This window comes from Actinia tenebrosa, unplaced genomic scaffold (assembly GCF_029948245.1).
Source record: "Actinia tenebrosa isolate PJP-AT-01 unplaced genomic scaffold, QUT_ActTen_1.0 PGA_scaffold4__44_contigs__length_22323623, whole genome shotgun sequence".
Taxonomy (NCBI): domain Eukaryota; kingdom Metazoa; phylum Cnidaria; class Anthozoa; order Actiniaria; family Actiniidae; genus Actinia; species Actinia tenebrosa.
Window position 1 is genome coordinate 10,252,277 of NW_028292581.1, and position 17,883 is coordinate 10,270,159.

The window sequence follows — 17,883 nt, forward strand, 5'->3', positions numbered from 1 at the left end:
ACGCATTAGGTCCTTGACTCCCTTTCTTCTCCAGCATCAAACGAGGGAGTATGGATAAACTGATTTATAAATTGATAAAAACGTATGTGCGTTTGTTTTTCTCTGTTTTCTCAGTTTCAGACCATATCCTTCCCTGAATTAATTAGATTCTGAGTCTTATTTTATCTCATCTCTCACCTCCCCTGCCACAAATAGGCATAGAAGTATTTTTAAATTAATAATCTCGTTTCTACCTTCAACCTTACGCTTTTATTTGCGCTCTCTTGTACCCTGGATACCAGAGGCCCGTGAGGGGCTTGGGGAGAAGGGAGGAGAGAGGCTAAGGCTAATCAAGGCTAGCGGCATTCCGGCCTCCTCGATCCATTCCTCGATCCCCAAACTCTTCACAGGCCTCTGACACTTCTAGATCTTTAGCTCAATACTCAAATATAGTAATATAAGACACACACAAACTATATATTGAAACAATCTTTAATAACATTTTTCATATCATTTTAATCGACCCTATAATACAATAGCTATTAGAACAAACTATGCTAAAACACTATATGTCTTTGATTCAATTTAATTATAGGCATAGATAGAGAAAATATATATAGCCCTGTGTATAAAGGGAGGGGAGGGGAGGGATAATTTTCAAATTTTGTAATTACGCCGAGTGAAAATGTGCTGCACTTTACTACATTGTCGACAATAGAAGGTAACACTCGGAAAAACATCAAATGATCGACCCGAAAATTATTTTTAAAGTCTGGGTTTTTTTTTAAACAGCTTAACTTGAAACAATAGACCTTTCCCGAATTCACTTCACTGGTCACAAAACAATGGTTTGAAGTCGAGGTTGAACTTGATGAACAAAATAATCAAGTTTAATCTCGACTTCAAACCATTGTTTCGTGGTCAGTCAAGTGAATTCGGGATAGGTCTATTGCATGATTTGTAACTAATTTCTCTCACACAGGCTATTTATTTATTCTATGTGGTCTTGAAAATAATTTTGTTTTTGATTATATTTTATTACAGTGCAGCACACTTTGGGCCTTGTCATTACAATATCGATCAAAAAACTTTGTAAAAATACTGGAAAAATATATGGAATATATATATATATTATCTTGTGTCATCAGCTAGAGTGCAAACACTATACCATTGAATAGTACTGGTACTATTTCATGTAGTACTTAATTAGCACTGATTAAACAATAGGTAACAATAGGTATTGTATTATTCTGTACTATATTACGGGTTTAGTGACTTCACTCTATCGAGTTGAAAGTGTTTGCACTCTACTGTTTTTTTGGACTTCTTTTCATAACATTCTTTAAACTGAAATATTTCTACAAACAGAACAGTCCAATATGGTGTATTGTGGATTGTTCTTGTCTAATACAACCCAACGAATGAATTAGTATACAATATATACAAACCATTCATAGACCATTAGAAAAATTAAGGCATTTGTAAAACTATCCATTGGCATCCATTATTGCAATAAAGAATTACATATGAGAGGTTTTGCACCATCGCTTGACCTCAGCCATGTTGGACGACATAAACAATGCAATCATTTTACACGTGAACGAATTCAACTCCCTTAGAGTAAAGAGATTTTATTGTTCTGCCATCTAAACATGGCCGCCATCACGTGATGGTGCAAAACCTCTATATAGTGCTAGTTGCTGTGACGTAAGCTATTGTCATTACCATGCCAACCAGAGATTGATTCACTGATGAAACAACAAAGCAACTTGGCAAAAACTATTGTGATAATGGTTGGCAAATTAACATCAGAATGGTAATGTTTGTAAACCGCCACCAACTAGCGCTAGTACGATAATTTAAAACATTACCAACGAATTCGTATGTGATTTAATTTTGTTATACTATCTTTATGCACGCATTCCACAACCTATTAGTTATTAGCCGCGCTCTGACTTAGATCAGCCCTCAGCCCAGAGATTGTATTTTTTTCAGGATTTCGGAACTTTTTTTTACAGGATTTCGATATTTTTTATAGAATTTGAAAAGCTAATTGATTCTCAGTGGTTGTCCAGGTATTGTACTGGACTTTCGTGAGGCCAAGTCCTCTCCCGCAGGCTCAAATAAAAGTATATACTGACCCACTCTTACTGTTGAGGTTTTCCTCGTAGTTCATTGCTCTCAATAAAAAGCGAGCTTGTTGTGAATGAGTTCAGTGCCGGCCGCGACATGTATCATTCATCGTACACCCACTCCTGGCGAGCGCAAGCGAAAATCCGAAGCGTACGGTTGAAGTTTCACAAGGAATGCGCCATGCTGGCCGGGAATAAAGTCACAGCTATAATTCTCCATAAGTACATTAAAGTTCCCGTTCTGTTCAGAAAAAAATTATTCATTGAGGAACAGTTGATTTGATGTTGTTTAGCTGTCCAGTATGACTATTCTAACAAGAGAAGCTTATTTAAGAATGCTTTGTGTAGTCAACCAACATGGCGGCTATGACGTAACATGCACCCCAAGAATGTTGCTTATGTTAGAATAAATCCAATATGTACTGACTCAATATAACAGTCTGAATCGTCTAATCCTTAGAATCTGTTGTCCGTGATTGATAGCTGTCAATCCAACGAACTCCATGAACATAATATAAAATCCCTGAAAGTCGCGCAGCTCATTTCACTTCACTTATCTACAGTAACAAATGTCATCAGTACGTTCTTCACCAGATTTTCAGAATAAGATATACAGTGATCAAAGAGTGTTTACACCAGTGCGCACGTTGACCACAGCAGCTGGTAAAAGCTTGGTCTGTCCATTCCAATGCGTTTGCGCATGTGCTGATCCGTCATTACTAGGCCTTCTTCGAATTGCCTCATCAAGGTTCGTCTCTTGTAACCCTTGGTGCACCTCTAGCGGTTTTTTCCCCGTGTCAACGACCCAATAAGTGACGTTTGAAAGAGGATTGACAGGGAATCTACGTGGAGTTTGCGAAGGACTAGATCCACCACTATAGTTTTCCAGCGCACTGTGCGGTCTTGGAATATTAAATCCCCTCTCATTCTTAGACGAAGGACTCCGAACCCCAGAATGAAGCGAATCCGAATCTCCCGAACTGACCGAACAAGTATCCGACAAATTAATCGATGACACGTCGGATGATTTATCGGAAGAGTAGTTATGTGGGCTACTGCTTCGGTAGAGCATCGGAGACCACGAATTTGGTGGACTTGAACAAGTAGAGTTCCTCGAGTCGAATGAACGTTCAGACAGACTCGATGTTGATCGATATCCACAAGGAATCCCTTGCGCAGTTGTTGATGGGAACTGATTATGTGACCAAGACTGTGGCCGAGTGGTTGCTGTTGTCCTAAGATCAAACGCATCATTTTTAATGTCCTTGAGGGACTGTGGCTGAAGGATATCAGAACAGGATCGAGGCCTGGCTTCTTTTCGTTCCTGTGCCTTTCTACTGATTTCGTGCCTCAATTCATTCATTCTTTCTTCAGCGGTCATGTGGTGGTACAGCACACGTGGTGACCTGGGTAGCGCGGATGAAGGGACTGGTAATCTGACGACATCTGGAGCAGGACAATCTATAATCTCTGGTGGTGGTGGTGGTGGTGAAACCGGTGATCGCACGGTGTTGCTTTTTTCTTCTTCTGCAGAAGTTTCTTTGCTGTCTTTCTTCTTATCTGGAGTGTGAAGTGCGAAAGGTATAATTAAAATTCTCTGGCATGTCTTAAATGAATATTTATTTATATATTATACAACCGACCGTCACTCCCCTCGTGAGGGCTCTTCCGTACGGTTCCCTCCACACGCACTAGCTATACCACTACATTCACTATTTACAAAACAACACTCGACTAACATAAGAAGATATAACTAGTTAAAAACTAGTGTGAGCTGCGTCGGTGTTTCTAACGAAACAGTAATGATAAAAAGGTAAATTATACACCTTGAAAAGATGAAAACATTTACTGACGTTTCGGACGCTAGTCCTTTTCGTCGGAGTAAGAGAGTGAAAGACGAAGGACTAGCGTCGGAAACGTCAGTAAGTTTTTTCATCTTTTCACGGTGTATAATTTACCTTTTCATCATTACTCAACTAACATGTTGATGTTTACGAAAGTAGGAAAACCGGATAATCTGGAGAAAAAAAACCTCGTGCCAAGGGAGAGAACAACTTAACAAACTCAACTCCCATACGTGGCTCAGCCGCAAATCGACACAGTGATGAGAGACAACAGCGCATGCCACCCTTTACACTATAGACCCCTCGCAGCACGTCGGAATGCAGCTCAATTATTTGGACCGAGGATGTAATAATAGGATTCCAATTCTCAAAAGATTTAAATTGTTTTGTTTTGTCCTACAAATTGAGCTCCTTTGACGTCACGTGCAAGGGGTCTATTATGCGAGGCTATGGAGAATACCAAAGACTGACTCGAAGTTTTTTAGTTTCAAATTCAAGAGATATCTATGAAGAATATCTATGGGGAAAAAAACATGATAAGGAGACTTACTTGTTTTTGCTGTACTCCATTTACGTTCAGCCAGTTGTACACTTTTCCAGAATTGTTCGTGTAAGTTCTCTAATGACTTGTGGTAACTCGGGGGCATACTTTTGGGTCGTTGAGATGGCGGGCTTGGGCTACGACGCGAGGTGCTGAGGTTTTCTATCAGAAATATTAAAAGATAAAAAACGGGTTTTAAAACTTGAATCTAAAGATGGCTACCACTCTGGTGTTGTAAACGTTAGTTAGTTATATTATTAACAACAGCAGTATTTCTGAAGACATTTGATTTCAAATTATTCACTTTATTTAAAAAACTTTTAAAAACTTTACATTTCCACTGAATTTAAAGATGTAACAGATGTAGCATTGTATAAGTTGTCAACTTCCAAATTTAGAAACGTCGAAGGGAATATTTTAAAGCTTCAAAGTGTTAGCCTTCGTTCAGCCAGTATAATTTCTCTTTCGAAATAAAAAAACCTTCTTCCGAGAGAAATCATACCGACGGACTGAACACAGTCTAGAAAGTATATGACTGAAAGTGGAGTTTGAGGTTAAGAGGGCAATTGACTGGATTCAAATGATGATTAGCCAGCGTGGCTGTCTTTGTATTTTTCAAAATGGACTGTCTAAACTTCGTCGAAGGCAAATATAAAATATCTTGTTTTTCATCAATATAAAAGACTGCATGAATATAACGATTTAAAAATGCCCTTAACATTCTGTCACTCTAATTTAATGCATAAAATGCAAATGGTCTCATGATTAAATCTTCTAAAAGTTTTCCGAGTTTCATAGAAAGATTTGGGTAATTTGATTATCACAGTTAGCGATATACAAGAGATCAATGATATACATTATCTCACCTGAAGAACTATTATGCGGCTCGTAGCGATGCAACGATCTGAAGTGACTATCTGTTCAAAACAAAAGAAATCCAGTCATGAACATGAACTGTACGTTTTAGAGCGCTGAATTTAAGAATTATAAACCCCCACTGTTTTAGTATTGACCTTGAATAAGTGCTTTCTTGTGCAGGGATTCTTCATCAATTGAAACCACATGGTCCTTTGATTTCACTCTCTTAAACTTTAGCATACTTTACGAGAAGCTTTGGCACCTTCTTCAAAATATTTTTTCTGTTTTCTACTTGTTGAAGAAGTTGATTAGATTATTCAATGTTTGAACAACTTCAGCCTATCCCAAAGCATCTTTGGCAAGTGTTGATCCTTCGTCAACATGACAGGGATTTTTCAATTCTATTATGAGCCAAGAGAATGCTAACAATGCCTCGCGGAAGGATATATAGTATCTGAAAACAAGCTTTGACGATCGGGGACATGGTTTCCTTATTAATCACGACTAGATGGTAGAGCGGAAAAGGGGTGGCTAGTGAACTCAAGATTTTTGATTGCATTTGGTTAAAATCTGACAACTGAATTACACTAATGTCAACTAGTGGTATCCATTTATTATGAGAAGTATTCTATTTCCATCATAATAAGACACATTTAGTTCTTTTTTCCGGTAACGGAAACAGAAAATGGAGCCCAAAAAAACCGATAGGCCATTAGAGCATTAGGGAAATATTCCAGGAATTCTTAGTCGTTTTAGTTTATGAATATGAAAAAACCTTTGTGTTTACTTGTAACGACCACGCGTTAGAAAACGCCACGTTTTATTTACTGCGGAGATTACGGATTAACATTTTTTTAAAGTTCATTTCTTGTCTTTAAAATAGAGTGTGCCTTGGCTTTGCCACAAGAATACCAACGATAGAGCGTTCTATTATGCCACAGGGATCCCAACGACGAGGTGAAGAGAAAGTACGTACGGTGGCGGGAAACTAATTATGACTTTAAGCTCCATCGAGATTGGATTTCGACTTGATTGAGAATCAGAAAATGCCATGCCAAGTTATCTGCCCATGTGTATTTAACAGTATCCGATTGTACAAAAAGACGGAAGAAAATATACTGGCAGGTTTTGATCTGGATAATCAGAGGAAGGGAAGTGAGTTCATTTACAATAATATTGATAAGAAAAATCCCACGGAAATGAAGGGAATAGGTAAACCCACACAACTGTATGATAAACAGAAAACTGACTCACGAAAACACTGAACATCGTTTACCCCCAATCTCCACTAAGTAATAGGAACATACTGAACCCTGAGGTTGACAAAGTAAAAAACTGGAAAATCTTAAAACTAAGGACAGCTGCGGATCGAAGGTAGCGCCGGCACTAAAATCCTTCTCAGTGCTGTTATTTGATGGAATGAAAAATAAACAGAGCTCATAATTAATAAATAATACTACTAAACTATATTATTTGACCATTAATACTTTACGGCTTTATAAGATTAGAAAAATAGAGAGAGAACAGCACCAAAAGCGTCTGCTTAAAAATCCTAAAAAAGCTTTGAATACAATGCATTATGGGACTAAAATTGACCACCCACCGCAGGGGTGGATCCAGACTAGTGCCACTAGTTCCATGGAACTAGTCAAAGTTTTTGAAAAAAGAAGAAATTAATACTCTTTAAATAAATCATAAGCGAAATTCATACAAAAAAATCTTTCGACATTTTTAATCCCACGAAAATGCCTGCACTTCCGGTCGTTCTTTCCGGAAACAAATATTCTTGAGACAAAATTTGTGTATTAGGGTCGGGGCCCACGGGAATGTATTGCTGGTTTTCACATGACGTCATCAAAACATCAAAATCTAAACTATAGATCGTATAAAGACATTTCTCAAGTATGTTTTAGAAATCAGTGTTATAAGTCACAAGAAAAAATCTTGACTCATTTCGATGTTTGGTTCCCGAGTTATGAAGGTCGAGTTTGTGTCACGCAATACCGTCACGTCTATCTAAATAGCGATAAAAATATTAAAATAATTTACTTTAGTTGAAAATTTTACCTTAGACACGTTTAAAATATCTATTTAAAGTATATTTAAGTGAAAAATAGTCAAACATATTAAATATTCCATCATTTTAAGCCTTTGGAATTTCATCCGCCATGATGGTGTACCAACTTGGAACACCAAGATGGCGGCTCCATACATTTTAACCAAAAATTGCGTCATGTTTACTCGCCTATAGTTCCGCAACTAAATGCTTTACAGCCTTAAAATTTGGCCAGAATATGTAGTTTGGACCGCTTTACAAGAATATAAAACTTCTATTTTATTATAATGCGAATTTACGCTTTTGAAATTCATGATGACGTAGGTGAAAACCAAGAATTGCTTTCAGTTGTACTGTCAAGGTTGTCACGGCATTGATATGTGGCACTGGTCAAACGCTCATCCCATTGGCTGGCACCAGTTAGCTTTGTTTTTTGGCACTAGTCAAAGTCGCTTGCTATTGGCTACTTATGTGGTTGGCACTAGTCGGCACTGGTAAGAAAGACGCTAGTCGACGTAGTGTGACCAAAGATTACAAGTATACACGTTATTTACAGGCAGAATTACAAAGCATGCATGGCTTATATAACTCGTGGAGAACCAACCTTTCGAAAGGAGGATTGTTCTCCATATGATTTTGGGGTCTTATTTGATGATCTTAATGGTTTATCGGATTAAAAAAGAAACATGAAGTTATCACTAACGTATGGAAACCGAATAGCGATTTTCAATTTCCTAAGTCAAAAGAAGGCAGCAGAACCAGAAGATTTAATCCAGTCTGGTTGAAAAGTTTTCCTTGGTTGGTATATTCAAAGTACCTCGATGGAGCCTTCTGCCTCCCCTGCTCTATGTTTGCCAAAGAAAGTGGTCGTCAAGTCGCCGTTGACCTTTTGGACAACTGCTTTTCAACGCCTAGGAAATCATTCAAATGGCAAATGTCAAACACATAATTACTCTGTTGTTGCAATGAATAATTTCCTTCGAAGTATGAGACAAGAAACGGTTCCTGTAAATCAGCAGCTAAATACCTTGCTACAGCAAGAATAAGTAAGAATTGTCTTATATTGCTATTAGTAAGTCGGCTGTGTTTGAATAATTGAATCTATTGTTTTCTGTGTCTAGTGTTTTCTCTCCTTCTCTCCGGCTACCTAAATACATCAGAAATCACATATATTGTAATTTATATCAATGTGTTTTAATTCAACATGTATTCACAGTCAATATTAGCTACTTCCATTATACACAAGAAGTAAATATTACACTATTGAAGATTTGGAATAGGTGGATTTGAGAATTGGCACTGGTCAGGAAAAATCCTAGATCCACCCCTGGACCGTCGGAATAGGCCGTTTACATGATGGCGTCATTTTTACTACAACTACCAAAATGCTTCGCGAATTTTCTTCCTTATTCAAATTTGTATTTACTCCTTAACTGAATAAAAGAAAGAATGAAAAGGGGACTGGTGGTGGTGGTGGTGGTCGTAAATTACGCTAAGTTAAAATTTGCAGCATTATGCCATATGATTGGTCTAGTACTGAGTGAAGCAGAGATAGAAGGCCAGGCAGCGCAGCAAGTGCATTGAATATGGGTTCTCTTCAGCCCGGTATTTTTCGCCCATCCCGGCCCTCGATTTACGCTAGTAAATCAAAACATCGCTTCATTGTTTCTGTCGCTTACCTCGTCTAAACGAAGGTGGCAGCGTTGCCGAGCGATCTTTGTGCATTTCCTTTAAATTCGATAGATTTGGGTGAGATCCAACGCCATATTCCTTGCTTTGTTTTAGATTTCCTGTTTGCTCGCTCTTGTCAGGGTTTTCAGATTCTGTTTTAACGTTTGAAGTTGATCTTGGCCGCTGCTTGGGTAACTCTAAATTTAAAGAAATAAATGTGGTTAGTATTGTGAAAACAGGCAAGTCACATCTCACTCACGGTCTTCACTCAACTGACACACACTTAAAAAGAAACTTCGATGTATCACATTACATGTATATCAACTTTATTTGTAACAGAAAATTGTTTATGGTAATTCAAAAGAATATAACATATGCTGGCTATCTATAATAACCAAAAAGGTTGTTATGTCTCTCCTTTAATTCAAGAGTCTTTCTGAGGGATTTTAGGACCGGATAGAAGTAGCCCTGGCCACGTGGCATTTTAAGAGGCTTACCATAAACCACGAAACGAAACGAAACGAAACAATAAAATGCGAAACGAAGATTTCGCATTTTACAGATCTGTAAAATGCGAAACGACAGACTGTAACCTGAGGCTTTGCGATCTCATGTTTAACTGTAAGCTTACTCACGAAATTAGATGAAAACTGTGTAGCTCCATGTCTTAGAAAATTAGAGATTACTTTGAATCTCAGTGGGAAGAACAGTGTAAACTTTCCATGTACCAAAAGCCACAAATTTATAAACTATATTGAAATACTTCAACTCGTGTTGTTGTGGCGCCATTTTGAATGCACAGGGACCCCAATCGAATCATAATATATGACACCAGAGAAAAAATTTAGCGCCAAAGGTTTTACTTTTGAACTTATTTCAATGAGGTAAGAAAAGTATGGCGTTTAAAATTCTTTGAAGCGTTTTCCTTATGTTTTGCCGTCGAGTTATAACAGTTTGGTGCGTCTGGTGCTGAATAACAGCTGTACTAGAAAAATGTCATTAGCATGAATATCACTTTGAGTATCAATTTTGACTTAATCACATGTTTATGTTAGTTATGCATAGTTTGTGCTGCAAAAAAACTAGAAATAAATTGAATCCTTTTCTCGCTTTTCTTCTTGTGGGCCTACTTTGTGCTGTCATATATTACGATTCGATTGGGGTCCCTGTGCATTCAAAATGGCGCCACAACAACACGAGTTGAAGTATTTCAATATAGTTTATAAATTTGTGGCTTTTGGTACATGGAAAGTTTACACTGTTCTTCCCACTGAGATTCAAAGTAATCTCTAATTTTCTAAGACATGGAGCTACACAGTTTTCATCTAATTTCGTGAGTAAGCTTACAGTTAAACATGAGATCGCAAAGCCTCAGGTTACAGTCTGTCGTTTCGCATTTTACAGATCTGTAAAATGCGAAATCTTCGTTTCGCATTTTATTGTTTCGTTTCGTTTCGTTTCGTAGTTTATGGTAAGCCATTTTAAGAGGAATCCTTTTCCAAAAAACGTTGCCTTTCCTCGACGCTAAATGTCTATGATTGTTATAAACTGCCTTATTTATAGGATTTTATTTGTTCCATCAACATCGTAGACCTAAGAAAAAAGTTCCGAGTTGTTTAGCCTTTCTGCCTGGTCAGCAGCTCTCTGACAAAAGATCAGATTAACAGATTTCCTGCCGGCGTTGATCGTATTTACAAGGAATTACCAGTAAATCTAAGGTTCTATAACAGATTTTTAAAAACTACGTTTTGGTATATGCACTCGGAGTACCAATCAGGAAATGGACAGAAAATGGACAGGAAATAATTGGTCAGGAAATGTACTTTCCCTAAATCAGTACATACTACTTGATATGTACAGAAATGGCTTCTTTGATTGAAGTTTCATCGCAGTTTCTCCTCAAACAATACCCTTATTTTGGTGTGTATCTTGTCAATGATTAAGTCCAGGAAATGTAAGCACTTTATTTTCCATTCAGCTTAACAAAACAATACTTGAAGAATTAAGTGGCGGTTAGCCAGGAAATGCGTACCAGATTCGCCGTAGGGTACTCTTAACTATGACGCACGAATTATAATGGAAAATAAAGCTATTGTTCTCAAACATGTCAAACTGTATTCATTCAAAAAAGCCTTCAAAATTCTTTTTAATTAAAGTTTAAGGCAAATTTGAATTAATGATTGTTTGGCTTCTTGATAAGGTTTTCTTTTATAGATATTGTCCTCTTATGTGGTTACTGGTGTTTTTATCAAATATATCCTATTAGGATAAGTCAGGCTATATATATGCCTGCTAGCGCTATGTTAATGAACTTTCGCCAAACTAAAACGCTCTGTTTTCCCTAGCGTTTTACGAGTATGTTTTGACTTGAGAGCAGATGCCGTAACGCTTTGCCGCAATAGCGACCATACTGTCACGTACCATGATGAACGAGCAGCATCAATTACGTTCGTTGGACTCGAGTACAGAAAAAAAACAAACAAATAAAGTGATTCATTTGATGCTATCTTTGCATCTCAGTAAGACATAACCACTGCCTTGGTCCTAATGTTTCCTTGTTTTTCTAAATTTGGTTAAAAACTTCAAATATCGATTGAAAATATAATGAAAACATTAAACTACATAACTAAAGATGAGTGGCCCGGGGGTAAGAAAGCATGGATCAAATGGCGCCACCACCTTTGCAATCCAATAATTTTGACAAGAAGAATATAAAGAGAAAAAAATACTATGGCTACTGAAATAATACTCTAAAATATAAAACCCAAAGCACTGAAGCAAGCAGCAAATATTATCGTTTGTCTTCAAACGTTTCAAAAACCAATTTTCACTCATAAACTAGCTCTGTCTGATGTATGGTATCGCTCTCGCTACGTCAGAGTTCTGTAAAAACCGATTGGTGTTAGGCAATTATTGCTTTAAACTTGGTAAATGGGACACATAAGGTGTGAAAAAGGTGGTCTTAACAGAAAATTTGCACATACTTTAAAAACAATTTTTGACAGCTTAAGCCTATAGATTTTCAAGTTAGATTAGCTATAAGTAAATGAACTAAACAGGGTCCTCAAAGGCATATTTCTTTCATCGTCAGATCATTAAATGATGGTGAACTTTTTGAACCTGTTTGTCAATGTATATGGCTTGCTGTTAGGGATTTAATCCCTTCATTCCAGGTTTTTCTTGGTTAAAACTTTAGCTTAATATACGAGGATACACATGATGATTTTAAACAATAATCCCTTCAAAACAATGGCACCAAATATGTTGACATCAAAGGGCTGAGGATTAAAGAGATATCGTTGGCAATTTCGAAACAAACCTAAAGGCTATCTTGGAAATATTTGCCATACTTTGATAACAAATGAGAAATAATCGATTTTCTATCTGGAATTTATTTTGATGGCCCAAATCTCCAAAACTCTGCAGAACTGGGTTTCAAAACCTTGGAATTTTAGGGAAATCGTAACTTGCATTTGACTGTTAAGGTGACTTTATATGTAGTGCACAGAGCATAAATACTCAAGAAATGTGTACAGATATTGCAAGCCAATTTCTTCCTTACGGTTAGCTTATTTTTGGAAAACACACGACAAGCAAACGAGATAGTTCGTAGGTCTCTACGACGAGTTGATTAAAACTTTTTTGCGTCAAATTTAATCAGTGAAAACCTTGTATACATTTGAATTAAGCTAGATTGCTTCGCTTGCACGTTAATTGAATACCAGTTTTATGTAACGTTCTCAATTACAAGAACTAAATGCAAGAACGAATTAATTTGAAACCCCTTTTAGCGTACACTACACACACCTCCACTTCTTGTGATAGCATAAAAGAACAAAAACAGACCTAAAAGACATCCCAGCCCCGGAAATTGAAGAAAGCCTAGTACCAAAACATTGCGTGGGTTGTTATGAAGAAAATGACAATAAAAAAGACAACATTGAAAATATATACTGTGAATATTCTTAGTTATACAGGTTAAAGAGGCTTCAATCTCCTAAATTTCTCACAGAATTTGCCTGGTAAATAGTTGTTCAACTTGTTAGTGTCAAATATAAAGTATTGTTCGCAAGATTAGATAGCAGAAGGAGTAGAAGTACTTACTTTCACAGAGTGGGCACGGTTTGTCGACAAACAGACAAGAATAACACCTTGGATGACCACAATTATCGATCAGTCTTCTCTTCCTTGCGTTGTCATATCTCTCGCCACAATCAGGACAAGTTATGAATTTAGGTGAGCTTTCCATTATCAATGTAGGCATTTGTCTGGTGGAATCTAAATTGTACAAGAAAAGAGAATTGTTCAGTGCTTTGGAACCGCTAACCACTGACTCGAAGGAACGCTTACAGGTAACTGACTATACTTCCAATGTTCAGCTGCACCAACCTAATCTAAACTGAGCCCTTTTCTTGAAATGCACTGTTTATACGTCTCACTTCCTTTCTGGTGTAACGTGAATTTCCTGTGAAACAATTACCCAAAGCACGTAATTTATGAGTTCGTCACTTCATTAATACTCGCATCACAACAAAGGAAAAGAGGGCCAATACTCGACGCATGCATTATTGACAGTTAAAAGGTTTTGTGACTTTGCCCGCCTCAAATAAACTAGTCATTACTGAGAGCGAGGCTTTCTTGATCCTTGCAATCTGCTATCTAATCTAATGCAGTTTTTACAATACAATTGCTTTTTGTTATTTTAAAGATTACTATCACTGATTCAATCTGCTCTCAAGCAGTCAATGAAGCTGAGCACGAAGGGTCAATTCAAGGTCTTTTGAGCATGAACGTACTTTTTAAATTCTTCTGGATGTCAAAACATCGTGGCATCTGCTCTTCACCTTAAAATCAATCATGCAATAAATTAGGAATCTTATTAATTTTTTTCCTGCTGGAGTAAACAGAGCGGTGTTAATTCATAGACCCGGCCGGCATGCACATTTTTCCTGCATACCTACTCAAACTCGAAAACATCACTGCACAAAAATAAATAAATGAATAAAGTGGAGGTGGATTGCAAAGGCATATGGCTCATAAGGATTGAGTTGATAAGAGAAAAATAGAACGGAGAAAAAGTACAATTTTGACTTTCACACAAAGATGTTCGACTGCAGGCTGACACAGCGCGATCCCAGTTCCGTACGATTATATTTTGGTCAAAAAGTTACGACGCCTGTCTTTAAAACTATAACATGCTTTTGCAAGGCTCATGCTCTTAATATAGAAGGGTTTTAAGGTAGCCAAGTTTGTAGCCAAGAAAATCGCAATGTTTCTGTATGAAAAGCGATTTCATTTCCAAAAGGAGAAAATTTCTATGGCGTTGCCCTTCGACATAGGTGACATGAAATTTTTACGGCTATTAAAATTGAAAGTAATATAAATGAATATAGATTGGAACCATATTTTTCGGCTTGATAGACATACCCTGTCATATATATCTAAACTATGCCTGAGCTTAAGAGAAAGTTTGACCAAATCATTGACCTTCTCCACCAGTGTTTGCTCAAATACTCAATTAGGTCCGTCCTTACGTTCCGACAATATACACAGTGCCCCTAAAGAAATCCAAGCAGATGCTTTTGACGTGATTCACTGACATAATCGTAGCGACCCAGATCAAGCTAAGTAAGCTAAAATTGTGAAAATGTTTACAGACGAGTCATGGCGCTGGATAAAACAAAGGCACACCGAGGGTCATCATGACTTGGTGATGTTTGTCTAAGGTATAGTTTGGACGTCACGTCTAAGGGCAAGTAAACGTGACTTCAAAGCATTAGAATCAGAAGACTCTTGTGTGTATTCTCATACGTTTGGTTTTAAACTCGTGCGAATTCAACCTTTTTGACATCGTCTCAGTTTACATATTATTACTGATGCATATGAAGCCAATACGGCTTATGGAAACTATCAGACTATAACATCGAAAAATTCAGTCAAAATTTTAAAATAATGCTCGTCTATCTAGGATTATAAGAATTCCTATATATATTCTGACTTGAAGGAAAGCTTCCTGGTCGTACTTTTGGAATTTGAAATGAAATAGATTCAGAGCATGAAACTGACACACACCTACATTAGTGACGTCACTAAGTGGCACGTGATTAACCACTTGACGTAATGTGTGAAAGTTGGTCGAAGGGGGGAAATTTTCTCCGGAGTAACATGATATAATAGCAGCTTATTTATTAATGCCGGTAAAGAAGCATTATATATAGGTAAAAAATTCGACTTCTTGCTATGCATATAAATATATGTATGCCGGAACGGATGTTATGAAATTCAAAAAAAATTGATGAAATACCGATTGCCTATACGAAAATAATAAAATAAAAAGTAAGGATCGATTGCAAAATTATTGAACTACCACTGGACTGATAGAGATGGCAGAATCTTAGTTTTATAGGATAAATTTTTAAATGATTGCAATCCTAAGTAGCTCTAGTTTATGGTAGATACTTCGATAACCGAGATAAGCTTGCATGGACTGTCTTGTGTATTTATTTTACTTCCTTGGCGGTTTGGTTGGACTTTGGTTGTCAAACCTTGGCTCTGACAGTCCTTGCATCAGACTATGAACAGCTTCTTTATACTCATTCCCAAGACAGCAAAAGAATATTCAAAGAATAAACGTGTCGATGTTAAAGTCATCGATCTTACCTCAGTGTATATGTTTTCACAGTCCTTTCACATGCTCTTTCACAGCTACTTTCTTTTTGAAGATTCATGTAAGATGCTGTGGTGTCATTGATCTTGTTTTGGTGCTCTCTGATTGGTCGGTATGAATAGTTCAGGGAAATGGGTTTGTTGTACGTGGGAGTACAGCGTCACCGCTGTCACTGACAATATACGAGCAGCCCACGAAAAAAATTTGATTTCAATCGTCATGAAAATACAATGCGTCTTATTAAAAGCCCTAGGTCTTCCGCTAGCTGGGATGCTATTTTGAGCTGGTTTTGCTCCAGTGATTTTGAACTAAAAATACAATGTGCTGCGTTTGTAAGTGTGATAAACGAAAAATTTAGATGCTTGACTCCCTCTTTGATACCGGCGTTTGTCCGCCTTGTGCCGGAATGGAACGCGTTTCGGCTTTTATCAGAAAAAAAACAACCACAACATTTATTTGAAATTATAAGCAATTTCACGTTTTTCTATTGCGAAATGGGGCTATGCATGGCTAAACCGAGAATTCCGATGCCCAAAGCGAAGAAACGCCCTCATTGTAGGATGATGATTCACAACTAAACTCTGAGATGATTTTTCAGCCAAGGATAAGAATAAAGCAAGGTGTTAAGAAAACTTGAGATCCCAACTTAGAAAACCACGGATCCCAGATCACCGCCATCGGCAAACAATACTATACCTGACCTTATTTTTCACTGTCGTCAAAAATGTTTATCCTCTGCGGACTCCCTGTGGTGTGGTGAGTTCCCACTATTAAAATGATCTCACGTAGCTATGGCAACGTGGTCTTTTTGAAGGGAGAGCCAATGTTGAATATAATTCCTGAATGAATAAAAAATCTGCTAAATATATAAAAGGAAGAACAAACAATATTACAAATTCTTCCATAGATGGAGCTTAGAATGAGGATAAATATTTTTATGACCAGATTTAACTATCTGAACATAAATTACTGCTGACTCCATAGCGGCCATCTTTTCTGATGGCGTAACGTTGTAAGAATGTAGCTACTCCACATTGATGATAAACATGTCAAGTTTAGCTAAAAGACTGAAATAACAAGGTGGTTTTATCAGAAGGGTTCTGTGTTTGCTCATGATTTGGATTGTGATTTCCGATATCACCCACTCGTTTACAGTTCAATCCGCCAAATCAAAATCAACTTCACCTACCTACTGCACCCACTCGTAGCTTTAGTTATTTAAATTTAAATTTTATACATCTATCTTTTAGTTCATAATAACCTAATAATTGTCTAAATGTATCCCCGGTTGATTGCGCACGGACTTCGATCAATTGAAAGAAACTCCTGGGACAAGGGTCTTTCCGATCAAAATACATGAAACCAGAAGTTGATATGAACTAGTTATGGACTTCTGATGATACTATATCAAAGAGCCTTAGTTGGTAAAAAGTCTTGTTCTTAAAACTGACTTTGAGGGAAAATGGAAGCCTAATTTGCTATTCTGCGGTTACGTAATTGATATACTGACACCCATTTAGTTAGAGGCAGGAGAGGTTTTTAGGTGTTGTGGTCGAAGATATCGCCATTCTAGTAACATTGTCTCAATTCCATATAAAATTGTCTTGTACTCATAACAAAATTCAGTCAAGCATCCGTTAAACTGCTTGAGCCAAACTTTATTTGATTTTGTCATTATCGAGTCGATTCAGTGAAGACTATCTACAACGTGTTACCTGACAATGAATAAATATCTCACCAACCCGGCAGAGTATTTCTCCTTCTGCAAGTTTATGTTCGCAAACGGATTCTAGAGACTGTAGTTTGCTTTCTTGGCAAACGAGAACTGAAACCTACCTTGAAAGAGCAGAAAGAAAACAGGAGCAAACTTCGTTTTCAGTATGTTATGACGAAGATCACCAACAAGCAATAAAGATATCCAACCAAGTTCAAATGATCTATGCGACCAATCTCTTATTCTCTCTAACCTTCGTACATGTTCGTAATTCAACTTAATCTTGTAACTAATACAGGTATAGTGGCACGTAAAAGGTTGCCCGACTTCCGCTAAACGTGTCTTTTCACTCGCAAGACCTGACCACAAGCAGCAGGCTGCTAACGAGCGCAAAACGTCCCAAACCTTAAAACGTATTGTG

At 37.3% G+C, this 17,883-nt stretch overlaps 1 protein-coding gene across 6 annotated transcripts; it reads right to left on the reverse strand.

Annotated features, from left to right (window-relative positions):
* Positions 1 to 455: 455 nt before the first annotated feature.
* On the reverse strand, positions 456 to 17,737 carry LOC116307775 (uncharacterized). Of its 6 annotated transcripts, none has more exons than XM_031718090.2 (8): positions 17,585 to 17,737; positions 15,742 to 16,587; positions 13,878 to 13,925; positions 13,186 to 13,359; positions 9,090 to 9,278; positions 5,363 to 5,413; positions 4,506 to 4,658; positions 456 to 3,671 (listed from the first exon to the last, which is right to left on the reverse strand). In XM_031718090.2, the coding sequence occupies exons 3-8, from the start codon at positions 13,912 to 13,914 to the stop codon at positions 2,731 to 2,733; spliced, it is 1,545 nt and encodes a 514-aa protein (XP_031573950.2). In that variant the 5' UTR covers positions 13,915 to 13,925; positions 15,742 to 16,587; positions 17,585 to 17,737; the 3' UTR covers positions 456 to 2,730. The 6 variants fall into 6 exon arrangements, with proteins under 6 accessions (XP_031573950.2, XP_031573943.2, XP_031573964.2 ...); XM_031718083.2 differs by having other exon boundaries at positions 14,509 to 16,587; XM_031718104.2 differs by lacking the exon at positions 15,742 to 16,587 and having other exon boundaries at positions 17,585 to 17,730.
* Positions 17,738 to 17,883: the final 146 nt, after the last annotated feature.